The sequence below is a fragment of the Malaclemys terrapin genome, chromosome 11 (assembly GCF_027887155.1).
Source record: "Malaclemys terrapin pileata isolate rMalTer1 chromosome 11, rMalTer1.hap1, whole genome shotgun sequence".
NCBI classification, from domain to species: Eukaryota; Metazoa; Chordata; order Testudines; family Emydidae; genus Malaclemys; species Malaclemys terrapin.
The window spans coordinates 15,692,769-15,710,974 of record NC_071515.1 but is presented as its reverse complement, the minus strand read 5'-3'; the positions used below and the strand labels follow the sequence as shown (position 1 = coordinate 15,710,974).

The 18,206-nt window shown below is 44.8% G+C and overlaps 1 protein-coding gene across 1 annotated transcript in view; it reads left to right on the top strand.

The window, feature by feature from the left end:
- The window catches only part of CPS1 (carbamoyl-phosphate synthase 1), a 122,122-nt gene extending 113,545 nt beyond the window's left edge, over positions 1–8,577 (top strand). Inside the window, exons 35-38 of the mRNA XM_054044193.1 lie at positions 4,294–4,353; positions 5,350–5,462; positions 6,248–6,377; positions 7,556–8,577. Of these exons, the coding sequence (XP_053900168.1) occupies positions 4,294–4,353; positions 5,350–5,462; positions 6,248–6,377; positions 7,556–7,654 (402 nt within the window). The 3' untranslated portion in view covers positions 7,655–8,577. The remainder of the gene's footprint in view (positions 1–4,293; positions 4,354–5,349; positions 5,463–6,247; positions 6,378–7,555) is intronic.
- Positions 8,578–18,206: the final 9,629 nt, after the last annotated feature.

Genomic DNA, 18,206 nt, shown 5'->3' with positions numbered 1-18,206 from the left:
GGGAAATCCTTCAGTGCAAGGGCTTTTGCAGAGGGAGCTAAGGAGATATTTGCTCTGGTCCATTTACAGTTCTGGATCTGTAATGAGAATATGTATCTCAGGATAAAAGAAGGTAGCCAGGAAAAAAACAACACCCAAGTACAGTTTCTCTACACTGGGGTAATTACCATCTGCAGGAGATACTGAAGTCAAATATGCTCATAAATCTCCTCAAGGTCTTATATGTCCCACCGATGATCAATCACATCATCCGAGACTGGAAAATTCTAGGGTCCCATAAAAACAATTGATGGACCTGTGCCATACCCCTGCTGTGCTTGTAATAAGCTTGCATCCTACATAGTTGCACAAAGTCAATAAAAAAATAATTAAAACAGCACTGGTTCTCCAGCCAGTAGGTGATTATTACAGACACTCTCCCAGTAAAAGTGAATTGGGCCCCAGGGTTCAATGGTAGAAGTGAGTCCTTGGGGAGTTTGAAAGGGTTGTAGGGGAAAGTCTCTTCGTCTGCCAGCAGAGGGTGCCTAGGAGATGACTGATAACAAAGCAACATGTAAATCAACGGCACTAGTGAGAACGCAGCATCGAGCCCAACCTCCTTCTTAGACTCATCGGAATGATAAATGGATTTAAACCACAGCTGCTAATTACTACAAACATGCATTAAAGTGCTAGCTTGACATCCAGAGATAGTTTAATGTCAGACACTGGGCTCTGCCCATGGAGAGCATGCCCTGCAGTTGGTATCTTCACAGCTAATCATTGTAGGGCTAACATTTTGAAACACCAGCTCCAGAAAGCACTGATGTGTACAATTTGAGCCTGTGTGCCTGGTGCCAGTGCTCCAGGGGAAATAGAGAGCGGGCAGTGATTTGAGTTATATAAAGGATTAATGTGGCGTCTGCACCAGCACCTGTTAATCTGAGCCAAATGGTGCTTGGGACAAAGGTCTTTCAAAAAAAGAAAAAAAAAAAAACCCAAACAAACTTTAAAGAGCACACAAAGTGCTGTTCTTTTCTATGAGTACTGTGCAGTTGGAAAAGAAAACAACAAATCAGGGGAATACAGCCTTCTCCCAGTGCTTCGGAACAGCGTGCTTCTTAGATAACTAAACTGCACAGTGATGTGTGTTTGAAACAATGATATATATATATATATATATATATATATATATGAAGTATAGTGGCATGAGCAGACCCCATTATGAACAGGCAGGAGAAAAGGAACCCCCGTCTCTGTAAATAATGAGCCATGAGAGGGTGGAGGTGGTTTATAACAATAGGAAATGCTATTCTTATTTCATTCACATACATTAGAACAGATAACTCAAACTGACACGGTGGCAGCGTATGCTCACGTAGAAAATACAGATTCAGAAACAAACTGAATAGTATGTGTAGCCACCAAGGACTTCTCTGTGATACACACCATGATCATTCAGAACTTCATAGCAGGGTAGAGTTCCCAAAACATGGGCCCCTGGCTCTTCACCTACAGGATGATCTCTCTTAGCTGTTGTGATGCACTCAGTTGAGCAGCTGATTCCATCCCAGAGAGGGCACTGGGACAATCACCGGTTCATTACACTATTACACAGGTGGTACATTTGATCTGCAGGGAATGTTAGGCCAGCTGAGTTGCACATAAACATTCCCTTTTGGACATTTCAGTGCTCAGTGATTAACTGCTTCATTTGCTTTCCAGGCTGGACTTTTAGGTCCTGCAGAGCCGTCAGAATATAAGGTAGAAAAAAGAAGCCAAAATGGTGGCAAAGTTAGCTTCCCTGAATGGGACTAGGGGACCCTTGCTTAGCATATTGAGTTTCTCCACTCTAATGCGGCTTTGTCTCATTTGTATTAACTATCCAGAGACGAGGAGAGTACATCCCTCATAGACTGGAGAAACAAAACCAGAATTAAAAGGGATATCTTTAATGGTCCTCAAAGTTGTATCCTTCTGGCATATATTGTTCCCACTAAAGGCTCAAATACTCAGCTAAGTTCTTGATCAAACATTATCAATGGAACCAAAGCTTTGTAATTAATGACACACAGCATCTTTGAGAAATTACAATTGCTTGGTCCTAGTATCTCTTTCTAGTGCTGGCAGCCCTTTTAGAGAGGCCAGTAGACAATGTCCATTCCGAAGGGCTGCTAATGGAGTAGCCACCTTAAAACTAGCAAAGCGGCATTACTTCTCATTTTAATTGCAACAAAATGCAGGATGGGTTGTCAGCCGAGTCAGGTTACAGATCATAATCATTTGTGTTGTAGAACACAGTGTAATCTGGTGTTCCACAAAACTTTACGGGTCAGACCTTCAGCTGGTCTAAATCAGTGGAGCTCCACTGAAGTTCAATGGAGCTATTCCCGTTCATAGCAGCTGAGGATCTACTCCATTTTTTAATAATGGAGAATCTTGTGGAACATGGGGGTGGCTAGAATCCTATATTTGCCATTAAATATTTGATACAAGAATAGTTGAAAAGCTCTTTTCATTTTCCTTCCTGATTGGGCTATTCAGTGATGCCTATAGGATGGACTGCATCTGTCTTACATCTGTGCTGATAGCCATGAAATGCTGAGAACACTAAAGGAGTGTTTTATTTTTAAATCCCAACTCTCTGAGCCTGTAGTTTCAGTGTAACCCTATATCATAGCTACCATCCTAGATCTTTAGGAGCAAAAAATGCTGTCTGCCGCACATTGGACTTAAGGGCAAAGCTCACGATCAAAGCATCAGAATCAAGATTATGTAGTTGCATACTGAGCCAGCTGTTGGTGTAAATTGAGGTAACTCTTTTGAAGTCCCTGATTTACACCAGTTGAAGATCTGGCCCTTTACCACTAGCCAGATGTCCCAGCAGTGCAAGATGGATATTACAGGATATAAAACTTTTCCTTTAAAGAAAAGAAATAAGCGTCCCCCTCCTGCAATAAATATCTTCCAGTAACTAAATCTGCTTGTTCGTTAGATACTCATGGTTTCTTACACAGGTACTTTCAGACAGCTTTTATATCTGGGGCTGCTCAGATGCAAGCTGACAGATGTAATTTCTTTTTGTGGAGAGGCTGTTTTATGTGTCACAAGTGTTCAGTACAGGTTTGATAGAAGTTTATAAGATTGTTGTGAAAGCTAACACCTCTGACCAGAAGGCAGAGCAGTTCTCTGGCTGGGAAGCTGCCAATCATGTCACGTTGTATATTTGTATTCTCCAGTTAGTGAACAGAGCAGAAATGACTTTATGATGAGGTTCTTGCCAGGGTCTGTAGAGCTCAAAGGACTTGTTGACTCACTTTCTTTCTTAGAAAATATTCTTACTCTGCCCTTCATGACCTCTGCGAGGGTTAGAGCATCAGCAGTTCCAGTGTGGAAAGTGTTTTGCATAATCCTGCTTCTTTACTGGTCAGAGTCACGTTACAGCTGAGATTCAGGATGACTTTACAGTGAAAAGGTCACACATTGCTTTTGATCTCTGCACTACTTAAACTCCCAAAGTACAGAGGCAGCATATGTTCTTACTAGAATGTTATTTCCATGTTGCCCTAAAATGCCTGATGAACGTAAAGTCAAATGCACATGTATAAAAGATGTTACGCCTTCATTTCTTCTCTATGGTTGCTGCGTTTGCAAGTGCATTATGAGAGAGATGTTCAAAGGTGCCAAGGGGATCTGGACACCCAACGTCCTTAGTTTCTAATGGAAGTGGGTGCCTAAATCCCTTAGGCAGGCTGGTGGTGTGTGTATGTGAAAAGTGTGCACACAAACAGAGACTTCCCTGGATATTGTCATATAATGGATAGTTCTCCCGGGTTTGAGACCAGGCACTGTGGTAGCTGGCTTTGAAACCAAGTGTTATAGAGCAGCCTTAAAAAGAATGGTAGCTAAAACCATAGGAGGAGACTTGTAAAGTATGTTATAAAAGTCCGGTTGGCCCGACATTTATTTTGCAGGGCCATTTAATAATTGCAGTTAAACACTCTCGGGGGTGTATTGTGTTAGCATATCGAGGTATCTTGGCTGATAGTGGGATTTGGGCTTCAGTCTCATACCAAACAATTAATTTCTAATGTCACAACACTGCACATGTCCTCAAGTGTCTTCATAAAGGAGAATGACACAGAAAGCCATCTAGTGAGAAGGGAAAAAATGGACACACACACACACGGCCAAACAAAGAAATATATCTCCCTCTTAACATATTCTGAAAAAGCCCCATGATGTCCAGTGAAGGGGAAAGTGCCCTGTTGCTAGATCATAGCTTTGATGTTCTCTTTTGCATTTCCTTTTCAGCATTCCTTCCGTCCCAAATTCCTTGGTGTAGCAGAGCAGCTGCATGAAGAAGGTTTCAAGGTACGTTGCTTTGGGTTTTAAAGCTGGGTTTTGATGTGAAATCTGGTCAAGGGGCAGCAGAATGACTTCTTGAGATCCTCCGAGTTGAGATGAGGACAAAGAAAAACAAGAGAGACATACCACCTACATTTTCAAAGCACAGTAAGGCCTTTTAGCTGAATTGCTCCTGTTAAAGTCAATGAGAGTTCCACAACTAAAACACTGTACAATTATTAAATTGAACAAACAGGATTAATGTGCTAGAGCCAGGGGTTTTTACTTTCAAGGCTGGAAGAACTGCGGCTCCATTTTCAGCCTGCAGCGGTGATGTCACATTGCAGGTCCTCCAGAGGCTTGCAGAGTTCTCCAAGAAAAAGAAGCAAGTCATATTTTTAAACACAAAAAGGGGAAGGAAAAAAAAAACCTTTTATGGTGAAAAATCTGTATGGGGCCTTTAATATATTACAAAGGCGCATCTAAGGGTGTACAAACTTGTATTGTCTTTCAATTCACTTTTAATTAGACAAGTATGTGTCCAATGTAGAACCTGTTTTCTGGGTCATCATCACTAGAGAATATTAACATCATGACTGTAAAACATTATACCGTATTTAATAGAAAGCCCTTAAGGAGAACTGGCAGGCAGCCGCAGGGTATTGATGGAAATATTAGATGTATTGATCTGTTTTCTATATGGCACCATTCACAGTAGTGATTTAGGAACCTAAGTCCTGTTGAAAGTCAATGGTACTTAGACTCCTAAGTATTTTTGGCAATATTATCTGCTGTTTACTATCACTCATCGGTCATAAGATCATTGATAACATAAACAATGGGAAAGTTATGCTTCTGCGGGTGGGTCTCTCACAAAATGGGGCCTAATCCAATGCCCATTGAAATCTATAGGAGTCTTTCTATTGATTTCATTTGATCAGACCCAGACAGTACAATGCATGGTTACATTACAAGCATTTGTGTTATGAAGTAGGCAATAATATATTTTCCCTCTCAATGCAGCTTTACGCCACAGAAGCAACTTCCAACTGGCTCAATGCCAACAGCGTACCTACAACTCCCGTGGCCTGGCCATCCCAGGAAAGCCACACTTCCAACCTCCCCGCAATCAGGAGGTAAGAGCTTAGCCCAGTTTGTGGAGACTATGGGAGTCTTCGGCAAAAGTGAAGTTGGCGGGGGGGGGGGGGGGGAGGTGAGGAGGGAGAGGGGAGGGAGAATCTTGGCCCCACTGAAGTCAGTGGCAGAACTCACATTGACTTCTTCAGGGCCAGGGTTTCACTCCAGGGCTTTATGGGTCACCGTTCTGCTGCGGAAAGACTTATTCAAATCTGCCTGTAATTGTTATGAGAAGGAAATTTACCTCTGTTTAATCAAGAAGTGTGTAATTAATAGCACCCATTTCTTATAGTATTGGAGCAATTTTACTCCAAGTCTTTCCTAGGCTCCTTGCGCCTCATTGAGGTTCATACCTCACCAAGGCACCAATATATGATTAACTTCTAGCATATGCAGCACTGTATGTCGTAGTTTTAAATGAGGACATTTGGGATCTGAACCTTTAGAGGTGCTGAGCACCTCCTGCAAACGTGAAGGGGCACTGCAGGGGCTCAGCAGTTCCCAGAATCAGGCCCTTAATGGAGTTGCACCTAGTTACATGAAGGCTGAATTTAGCCCCATGTCAGGGTCACACAGGCAAATCCAGCAAGTGAACCCGAGCTCCTGAGTCCCCGTGCAATGCCTTATCCTCTAGCCCATCCTTCCTCAGAATGTAATAGTCAATAAAAATTACATTTTAAAGTGAATTAAAAATGCCAGTGCTATTCAGCTGAACACACATACATTCAATGAAGATTTTCAGTAAGCAAAGTATCCCTTAGTGTCTTCGGGATTGTCTTTTCAGATTGATAAAAGATGGGAACATAGACCTGGTGATTAACCTCCCCAACAGCAACACCAAGTTTGTCCATGATAATTATGTGATCCGCAGGACGGCTGTTGACAGCGGGATTGCTCTTCTCACTAACTTCCAGGTATCTCCTTCGCCGGTCTTTCTTCTCTTAGTCACGGTGGTGTCGAAAGTGCAGGGGCTATTTTGAGCTTCAGATCCAATATTTCCAGACCCCTGTTAATATTCGACAAATGATGATGTACCTGAAATTGCAGGAAAGTGGTTGCCTGAATACATTTTCTTTACTGTGTGCTGCAGAACAAGATTTAAAAAAATGCATAGGCTGGATCCTATGTCACTGCCTAGGGCCACTGATGTCTCAATTCCATCTTTAGAGCAAATTCTCCAGTACAGGCTCATTATAACATCGGTAAAACATGCTTGGTAGCAGCTTTCTATCATAGCTGTTGAAGCTCTGAACAAGAAGTTGCCCCCTCTTTAAAAATCTCAAAGCAAATCCGGTACTATTGCAATATGTCAGTCCAAATGAATTTGATACTTACTGGGGCAGCTTCCTAATTGATAACAAAGCTTCATCTGTTAGCTGTCTGGCGTTCCTGGCGAACTACATTTCAGATATTGATAAAGGTAGGGACACTGGCCTTCTGTTTGAAATCTATTAATTCCAACCTACCTCTGATAGGAGACAGCTGGACTCTGCTTCCCAGCAGAACATAGACCGTCTCTGCAATTATCTCTAACAATCATTAAGGGCCCATCCTACTCCCAGTGACCAAATTCCTGTTGACTTCAGTGGGAGCAAGGTCAGACCCAAAAGACGTGGGCTGGAGCTAGGGATTGGAGTGCAGAAACCTGTGCTATGATTTGAGCAAATAAAAAACAACCACAATGCCAAGCTGCATCGTCATAGACATGAGGATGCCAAGTCTGCATGGGACGCAGCAGAGCACTCTCTACCTGTCTGAAAAATACTGACTGCCAACCAGAAAGAAGATCCCCCTTGTGTTCAGCTCTTTTATAGTAGAGTTTTAATCCCTAAAGGGAGGAAATAACCCTATTTTCTCTATAAAGTCTGGGATGAAGGAGAAAATAATATCTTGCATTTATATCAAGCCTTCCTCCTAAAGAATCCAAAAGCTTTTATAGGCTTGCAGGGTTGGCTGTCTGTTGCTCAGGATAGGCCCTGGGGTTACCTGGCATGGAGAAGTGGGCAGGATCAGGATGTAGAACTGGTCTTATTAATCAGGCCCCCTGGAAAAGGCTGCAAAATGATCAGTCTCCTCTGCTTTATATTTCCAGGTGACAAAGCTTTTTGCTGAAGCCATCAAATACTCTGGGAAAGTGGACGCTAAGAGTCTTTTCCACTACAGAAAATTAAATACCAGCAATCCACCATAGAAGAGGCGCCACCAGCGTGAAATCCAAGTCTTCTCACACCAGGATAAAGGAGGAATCCCAGTCCTGGTTGCTGAGACCATCTGTCCAGCCCATATTTGGTTATTTACATTTATTTCCTAGGATCTGACATTTTTATCTTTGTAACTTACGAAGGAGACACAGTAACTCTATACTAACAATTCCCAGTCAGCCTTCCCCCTCAAGATGTTTGTTGGAAAACATTATCTATTCCTTCCCTGTTTGCAGCTAATATTCACTAGCTGGTAGATTGGTAGATCCAGACCCTACTATGCTGGAGGAGACAGAAGAAAAAGTATATGGTCCTACACAGCGGTGGTTAATTCTGTCTTTTTATAATAATTCCTTGAAGGTTCTTTGTGTTCTCCTTAGACAGCCCCAGCCACACTCAGGTGCAAGTGCTGCACCCCGCCCCATGGAACTGTCATGTAGTTTTTGTCTGTTTCCTACTGTTGACTATAAAAATCTTTGCGACTTTCTCCTTTATAATAATCAAACCTGATGTATTGCAGTTGCCTGCCATAGTACAGAGCAGCTGAATATGTTGAGTGTGCCAGGAGCTCTTTAAAGTTAAAACACAAGAATTCACTGTTATTCTCCGACAACAAATGCTGGGCATGCAGCTACTTTTTGTTTGTGTGTTTGTTTTAATCCTGGCAGAGTGTCATCTTTTCCAGTCTGCAGTTTTGATGGGGGGTTGTGCTGGAACCACTTCTGAATTCTGTTCAGTCCTTAGTTTTTGAATTTGGTTTATTATACGAATCCCGGACCGCTACCAGCGCATCACAGGGTTCTTTCTCAAGCTAATATATTGCTTCAAAGGAGGATACTCCCAAAATGCCACCGTGCTCTCAAACATTTTGGATTATGATTGTGAACATTAAACTGGAATACTTTCAACTTGAGATCTGAGTGTCACAGTTCTTAGCTCATTCTGATGAAATTACTCTCTCTTTGCCTCTCACCCAATGTTTCCTTTCTGGATGCCATCCCTGCTCGATGTGTATATTTGTTTTGAGGAGCTCCAGTCATGGCCCAAGATCCTATTGTGCTAATGCAATATTTGTTGTCTCTGGTGCAGCAGTGTTTCCAGGCTCCAGTCAAGGAGCAGTGGCCGTTGTGGTAGGCACAGTTCACACCCACACAATAAAAAGGTTGGCTCTGCCCCATAGAGTTTATAATCTAAGTTCTTTTTGTCCCTCTCGCTCTTGCTTATTTTGGTAACAAACTGTGCTCTCTCTTAACGTATACATGCAGTGCCCAGCCTTAGGAGGAGTCAAAGAAGCATTGGACACTTGAATGGACAACAAAAACCTCCAGAGTTGTTATAGTTAATACCAACAAATTATTAATGCTCACGCTTCAGGGTTTAGGCCAATCTCTAACTATTAGGGTTTAGGATTAGACCTTGGGGACATATCATGCGACATTGACCTACTGTGAGGTTTCGTGCACCTTCTTCCAAAGCACTTAGTGTGGGTCACTGTCAGAGACAGGACACTGGACTGGATGGACTAAGGTCTGATCCCGTCCGGCGACTGCTATGTTCCTATCATTGGTATTCCTTTCAGATATTAACTTTTATGGTGAACAAAATCCTTCCGGCTTCTTATCGTGTGAAGTTTTTGCACTCTTCAGAATGGTGATGCCTTTCCTTTTTTCTTTCTTTTCTTTTTTAAATTCAGGTCAAAACGCGCGCAGAGCAACAGACTGTTCGCCCATTCAGTGGTGAAATGAGATGAATTATAGTAGTTAACTGAGCAGCGCTTTCCAAATATACCCTACATGTCTTCAGTGGCAAAAATCCAGCCAGCAACTGGTTCTGTCTCATTCCCTCCCTCTGGCAATTAACAATGTAATGGCTGGAAATTTCCATGTGCAGTCTTTCTTTCCTTCTCTACTTTGCTTCTGTCACCGTGTTCCCGAACCCCCCCAGCATATCACACCCAATTCATTCTCAAATACTACACGTGGGCCAGGTTCTGCCACTCTCACATGCATGGAGTAGTACCTTCATCTGTGACTAGCCCCATTTGAAACAAATGGGGTATTGTGGAGTGAGGCGTGACTTGACTTGGGTAAAGACTTTTTAAATAAGGACTCAGCTTTTTGTGGGAAGGTTTGATGGCCTGAGCCCCAGTGGGAAGCTGTCATTCTTGATTGAAACAATTTACCAAATGTTTGAAATGTAAAGTTCTGTACATCACAGAGAAGGCAGCAGTGGGGAAAGAGCAGTAAGACAGAACCCAGAGCCCATCAGAATATCAGGGTTAGAAGGGACCTCAGGAGGTCATCTAGTCCAACCCCCTGCTCAAAGCAGGACCAATCCCCAGGTAGATTTTTACCCCAGTTCCCTAAATGGCCCCCTCAAGGATTGAGCTCACAACCCTGGGTTTAGCAGGCCAATGCTCAAACCACTGAGCTATCCCTCCCTCCACCTAGAAATGTTAAAAACACAGAAGATGATACTAGAAAGGGACCGGGGACCCCATTGACTACTGGAGACATGTTAGCTGCAAATAAGGAGTCTGATGATCTAACGAAGGCTCTGTTTAATGAGTGTCTAGATAATGGAAACAAAGAAGTAACCCGGCATTCAGATCTCATCCTTTAGGCAGCACGGAGAGAAATAGCTTAACTTTCTTCTTCAACAGGGCTCCCGCCCTCAGCAAACTTTATAGCCATCACGTTCATTTGTCTCACCAGCTGCAGGTACTTGAACTGCAGCTTCTGCAGTGTCCATAGCCACTTGTACAATGAAAGTGGAAATTAGCAGAGGAACACACCAGGGCTGAATGCATGCTAAGTGCTCTGTAATTACACACCAGCCTTACCATTTTGCTGCTGCTGCCAAACACCCCACAGGCACAGGTGCCACCAATCCACACACAATCAGGCCCATTTAATTACATGTCGTTCCAAAGGCCTTCAGACAGCAAAAGCACTCCTGTCTCTCGCCACCACCTTTTCTCCCCTCCTTTGTTTTTGCTGGGGACAAAACCCAGTTCGTTCTCTCTTTGTCAGCTGAATGATACAGGATGAACGGCTGTTTCTTCTGTCCCGACCAGAAAAGAAGCAGGTATTGAGCTTCAGAATCTTCCCCTTCCCTCCTCTCCCACGTCCTGTGAGCAAAATTGATTGTATTTATTTTCCAGCTTCCTCTTCTCTTTTGTGTAACGAAGGGTGCAAACACTGTGGAAAAAAGACTTGAAGTATCTACAGCTGTTGGGATCAATGCAGATGTGGAAAAACACAACCATGCTACAATTAGTATAGAATCATAGAATCATAGAATATCAGAGTTGGAAGGGACCTCAAGAGGTCATCTAGTCCAACCCCCTGCTCAAAGCAGGACCAATTCCCAGCTAAATCATCCCAGCCAGGGCTTTGTCAAGCCGGGCCTTAAAAACCTCCAAGGAAGGAGACTCCACCACCTCCCTAGGTAACGCATTCCAGTGTTTCACCACCCTCCTAGTGAAATAGTTTTTCCTGATATCCAACCTGGACCTCCCCCACTGCAACTTGAGACCATTGCTCCTTGTTCTGTCATCTGCCACCACTGAGAACAGCCGAGCTCCATCCTCTTTGGAACCCCCCTTCAGGTAGTTGAAGGCTGCTATCAAATCCCCCCTCATTCTTCTCTTCTGGAGACTAAACAATCCCAGTTCTCTCAGCCTCTCCTCATAAGTCATGTGCTCCAGCCCCCTAATCATTTTTGTTGCCCTCCGCTGGACTCTTTCCAATTTTTCCACATCCTTCTTGTAGTGTGGGGACCAAAACTGGACACAGTATTCCAGATGAGGCCTCACCAATGTCGAATAAAGGGGAACGATCACGTTCCTCGATCTGCTGGCAATGCCCCTACTTATACAGCCCAAAATGCCGTTAGCCTTCTTGGCAACAAGAGCACACTGTTGACTCATATCCAGCTTCTCGTCCACTGTGACCCCTAGGTCCTTTTCAGCAGAACTGCTACCTAGCCATTCGGTCCCTAGTCTGTAGCAGTGCATGGGATTCTTCCGTCCTAAGTGCAGGACTCTGCACTTGTCCTTGTTGAACCTCATCAGGTTTTTTTCTGCCCAATCCTCTAATTTGTCTAGGTCCCTCTGTATCCGATCCCTACCCTCTAGTGTATCTACCACGCCTCCTAGTTTAGTGTCATCTGCAAACTTGCTGAGAGTGCAGTCCACACCATCCTCCAGATCATTAATAAAGATATTAAACAAAACCGGCCCCAGGACCGACCCTTGGGGCACTCCACTTGAAACCGGCTGCCAACTAGACATGGAGCCATTGATCACTACCCGTTGAGCCCGACGATCTAGCCAGCTTTCTATCCACCTTACAGTCCATTCATCCAGCCCATACTTCTTTAACTTGGTGGCAAGAATACTGTGGGAGACAGTATCAAAAGCTTTGCTAAAGTCAAGAAATAACACATCCACTGCTTTCCCCTCATCCACAGAGCCAGTTATCTCATCATAGAAGGCAATTAGGTTAGTCAGGCACGACTTCCCCTTCGTGAATCCATGCTGACTGTTCCTGATCACTTTCCTCTCCTCTAAATGTTTCATAATTGATTCCTTGAGGACCTGCTCCATGATTTTTCCAGGGACTGAGGTGAGGCTGACTGGCCTGTAGTTCCCCGGATCCTCCTTCTTCCCTTTTTTAAAGATGGGCACTACATTAGCCTTTTTCCAGTCATCTGGGACCTCCCCCGATCGCCATGAGTTTTCAAAAATAATGGCTAATGGCTCTGCAATCTCACCCGCCAACTCCTTTAGCACCCTCGGATGCAGCGCATCCGGCCCCATGGACTTGTGCACGTCCAGTTTTTCTAAATAGTCCCGAACCACTTCTTTCTCCACAGAGGGTTGGTCACCTTCTCCCCATGCTGTACTGCCCAGTGCAGCAATCTGGGAGCTGACCTTGTGCGTGAAGACAGAGGCAAAAAAATCATTGAGTACATTAGCTTTTTCCACATCCTCGGTCACTAGGTTGCCTCCTTCATTCAGTAAGGGGCCCACACTTTCCTTGATTTTCTTCTTGTTGCTAACATACCTGAAGAAACCCTTCTTGTTACTCTTAACATCTCTTGCTAACTGCAACTCCAAGTGTGATTTGGCCTTCCTGATTTCACTCCTGCACGCCTGAGCAATATTTTTATACTCCTCCCTGGTCATTTGTCCAATCTTCCACTCCTTATAAGCCTCTTTTTTGCGTTTAAGATCAGCAAGGATTTCACTGTTTAGCCAAGCTGGTCGCCTGCCATATTTACTATTCTTTCTACACATCGGGATGGTTTGTTCCTGCAACCTCAATAAGGATTCTTTAAAATACAGCCAGCTCTCCTGGACCCCTTTGCCCTTCATGTTATTCTCCCAGGGGATCCTGCCCATCTGTTCCCTGAGGGAGTCAAAGTCTGCTTTTCTGAAGTCCAGGGTCCGTATTCTGCTGCTCTCCTTTCTTCCTTGTGTCAGGATCCTGAACTCGACCATCTCATGGTCACTGCCTCCCAGGTTCCCATCCACTTTTGCTTCCCCTACTAGTTCTTCCCTGTTTGTGAGCAGCAGGTCAAGAAAAGCTTTGCCCCTAGTTGGTTCCTCCAGCACTTGCACCAGGAAATTGTCCCCTACACTTTCCAAAAATTTCCTGGATTGCCTGTGCACCGCTGTATTGCTCTCCCAGCAGATATCAGGGTGATTAAAGTCTCCCATGAGAACCAGGGCCTGTGATCTAGCAACTTCTGCTAGTTGCCAGAAGAAAGCCTCGTCCACCTCATCCCCCTGGTCTGGTGGTCTATAGCAGACTCCAACCACGACATCACCCTTGTTGCTCACACTTCTCAACTTTATCCAGAGACTCTCAGGTTTTTCTGCAGTATCATACCGGAGCTCTGAGCAGTCATACTCCTCTCTTACATACAACGCAACTCCCCCACCTTTTCTGCCCTGCCTGTCCTTCCTGAACAGTTTATATCCATCCATGACAGTACTCCAGTCATGTGAGTTATCCCACCAAGTCTCTGTTATTCCAATCACATCATAGTTCCCTGACTGTGCCAGGACTTCCAGTTCTCCCTGCTTGTTTCCCAGGCTTCTTGCATTTGTGTATAGGCACTTAAGATAACTCAACGATCGTCCCTCTTTCTCAGCATGAGACAGGAGTCCTCCCCTGTTGCGCTCTCCTGCTTGTGCTTCCTCCCAGGATCCCATTTCCCCACTTACCTCAGGGCTTTGGTCTCCTTCCCCCGGTGAACCTAGTTTAAAGCCCTCCTCACTAGGTTAGCCAGCCTGCTGGCGAAGATGCTCTTCCCTCTCTTCGTTAGGTGGAGCCCGTCTCTGCCTAGCACTCCTTCTTCTTGGAACACCATCCCATGGTCGAAGAATCCAAAGCCTTCTCTCCGACACCACCTGCGTAGCCATTCGTTGACTTCCACGATTCGACGGTCTCTACCCCGGCCTTTTCCTTGCACAGGGAGGATGGACGAGAACACCACTTGCGCCTCAAACTCCTTTATCCTTCTTCCCAGAGCCACGTAGTCTGCAGTGATCCGCTCAAGGTCATTCTTGGCAGTATCATTGGTGCCCACGTGGAGAAGCAGGAAGGGGTAGCGATCCGAGGGCTTGATGAGTCTCGGCAGTCTCTCCGTCACATCGTGTATCCTAGCTCCTGGCAAGCAGCAGACCTCTCGGTTTTCCCGGTCAGGGCGGCAGATAGATGACTCAGTCCCCCTGAGGAGGGAGTCCCCGACCACCACCACCCTCCTCCTCCTCTTGGGAGTGGTGGTCGTGGAACCCCCATCCCTAGGACAGTGCATCTTTTGCCTTCCAATCGGTGGAGTCTCCTTCTGCTCCCTTCCCTCAGATGGGCCATCTAGTCCACTCTCCGCATTAGCACCTGTAGAGAGAACATGGAAACGATTCCTCACCTGTATCTCCATTGCTGGTGCATGGACGCTCCTCTTTCTTCTTCTGGAGGTCACATGCTGCCAAACCTCCTCACAATCCTTCTGTCCCTGCTGCGCCTGCTCTGAATCTTCAGAACATTGTGGCCGTAGAAGCATCTCCTGACGTCTGTCCAGGAAATCTTCATTTTCCCTTATGCAACGCAGAGTTGATACTTGTTTCTCCAGCCCTCGAACCTTCTCCTCCAATATGGAGACCAGCTTGCACTTTGTGCAGACAAAGTCGCTTCTGTCCTGCGGAAGAAAGACAAACATGGCACAACCTGTGCAGGTTACAACAGCTGATCGCTCACCTTCCATATCACCGTCCTCTTAAGAACTTCCTCAACTGTTGCAGGAACGACTCGGAGAAACCTGCAGATGAAAGCCTCAGTGCGCTCTCCCTAGGCGAACTCCCAGGCAAACTCCCGCTGTTAGCCTCTGCTGTTCGCCGATCAGCTGGTTCGCTGCTGACTGCCCTTATATACCAGTCAGGCCCACTCAAGGCCCAGCTGGAACAAAGCACTCCCAATTCACACTTTTCAAACAAACAAGCAAGCAATCAAGCACACGGTCAAACTGACCAACTGTCCCAGCAGCAGACACTCAGATACTCACCAACACAGCCCCCCTAATGCAGCACTTAGCGTACCTCCTCTCGGACAGCTCCCAGGCAAACTCCCGCTGTTAGCCTCTGCTGTTCGCCGCTCAGCTGGTTCGCTGCTGACTGCCCTTATATACCAGTCAGGCCCACTCAAGGCCCAGCTGGAACAAAGCACTCCCAATTCACACTTTTCAAACAAACAAGCAAGCAATCAAGTATCCTTTGTCCCACGCTCTTTTCCTGCCATGAACTATTGTTGACGTGTCAATGGCTTTTCCTCATTGATCTTGGGGAACGTTGACACTGACAAAACCAAAATGAGACACACTTCAGAGTTGCAACTGCCCATTTGCTACTCTATGAACGGTCAGATCACTTTATTCTTTTTCATTGATTAAACAACCGACCGGGGGGGGGTGGGTGGGAGGGGGAGGGAATAAACAACCCAGATGCACAAGAAAAGAGATGACATGAAATGGAGCTTTTGATCAGCACAAGAAGCAGAGTTAAGAGTCTTGAGGAAACAGGAGAGCACCTCGTCGGCAGTAATAGAGAACATGTTCTCAGATGTTCAGGCTGCTAAGCCACCGGTATCCTGACGCAGCAAGGCTCTGTAGTAGAGAGGCAGCACTGGAAAGTCTTAGGATGTGCTTGACACAGTGCTCCTTGAAGCAGAAGGTTATTGACAGAACAATCTGAAGCAAACAGCAACGAGCGAGAGCTAGGATGTAGCAGACACTGAGCTGCAATGGTAGAATGAGGAGTGGATGTTGGCATCTTTCCGGGAAAGCATTCGTAACACCAGCTTGGAGTCAGAACATCTCTGGGCCATGGGGAGCTTTCATATTAGTGCTCTGGCTGCCTGTGCAAGGACAGGCGGCACTGCCATGCCATGTGAAGCTATAGCCTTCTGCAGGGCATTGAAGTCTGCTGCCAAACAATACCCAGAGCCTCTGTTTCAGCTCCATCCCCATTTAAATATAGAACACTGCATAATGTAATTTATGGGGAATAATTCAGTTACATTGTAACATTTGTTTCAATCTTACCATTCAAGAGGATGTGAATATGAAGCTTTCTAATGGGCTCTAATTAAATTGAGAACATGATGTTTTGTCATTAACTAGGTGGGATAAACTCTCATTCAAACGCATAATTAAAATATATTGAAAGCTGCAGAATGATGATCAGTTTAGATGAACTCTTTTAATTTAGGGAAGTTTGCAAAGATTAAACAGAGAGAGAAGCGTTTGATACAAATTATGTTCAAGATTCATTAAAATACACTTAAGAAATTAATATTCACTAAGGGATATATGCTGTTCTTGGGAATATAGGACCCTTCCGACTGGATCAGACCTGTGGTCTACCTAAGCCAGTGTCCTGTTTACAATAGTAACAAGTATCTGCTGCTTTAGGGGAAGGTGCAAAGAAACCCTGCAGTAGGCAGTTATGGGATAGTTCACCCCCAAGGAAAATTTCCTCCTGATGCCCAACTATTAGAGGTCAGTTTTTGCCCTGAAGCATGGAAGTTTATATCCCTTCCAAAATTCTTATCATTTAACCCAGTACAGAGTGAGTACAGTGCTACCATTCTGCTTTTACACCAGTTCTACACTCACTTTGCACTGGAGTAAATGATTACATACAGGCAATGGAGAATCAAACCCATTTTAAGAAAACATTGACTAATTACAGTTCTGGCTATTCTTGTTGTCCCTATAAAGTGGCCCATCGTTTTCTGAATCCCGCTAAGCTCTTGCCTACTGGCAGCAATGTAAAATGTCTCTCCAGCGTTTTCCATCTTGGAGACAAATAAATATGAATGAAGTCTAATAGGTGCAACTTCCTTGCTCAGGTGGTGTGACTGAACATCAAGTGCCAGGAAATGCACTGCTTGCCATCTTCTCTGACCTGTGGGGTGGATCAGAGGGAATAGCATGGTGGAAGATGGGAAATATCAATAATATTTCAAATTGTCTTTTGGCATGAGCTTCAACCCTTGGTCAAGATCAGAGCTCAAATCTGAACTGTTTTCAGGTCAAATCTAATATCTTTCCCAATCTTGAATGGACAGATGTGACAGACTGCACACCAAACGACTAGTTTCTGTTTGTTACCGACAAGATTCCAAGTGCTTACTGTATATGCGTTCTTGAACGTAGGTGATGAGGTATCAGTTAGAGGGCCCTCATAAGAGTTTGGAACACACGCTATTTTCCACATGGGCACAAATGGCTGACTATGAAAGGAAAGTCTTGACAACTTAACATTGTACATCTAGTCTACAGACAGCTTAGTGAGTGCACAAACACATGGACACCAGAGGTTGTATTTCACTGGGTCTTTCCTGCATTGAAATCACGCTAACAACACCAGACATTTACCCACGGTTGTTGTCAGCAGGGCAGGGTGTTGTCAAATCTTGACATAGCCCCCTCCCACCCCAGGTTCAATAGTCTCACCCTAGTCCTTGGGGGGAGGGGTAGCTCAGTGGTTTGCGCATTGGTCTGCTAAACCCAGGGTTATGAGTTCAACCCCTGAGGGGGCCATCTGGGGCAAAATCAGTACTTGGTCCTGCTAGTGAAGGCAGGGGGTTGGACTTGATGACCTTTCAAGGTCCCTTCCAGCTCCATGAGATAGGTATATCTCAATATTATAGATATCTGTCCATGCTACAAAACCATCACACAATTGAGTACAGAGAGGGCTGAAATATCTGGGCAGAAGGGGCTGTGTTTTAGATCTGGGATACACTGGTAGAACAGTGGGGGTTAATAATAGTTATTATTTATTTCCAATAAACTAGTGTCCAAAATGGGATAGGCATGGCACAAACATATAGCACAGTACCAGCCCTGAAGAGATGACAGTCTTTTTTTGGACCAAATTAAAAATCCACACAACAGTAGATGAAGGGTGGGGAGAGGGATACAACATAGACATGATCAGAGCGTTGTAGGGCCATTTTTAAAAATGGGTGT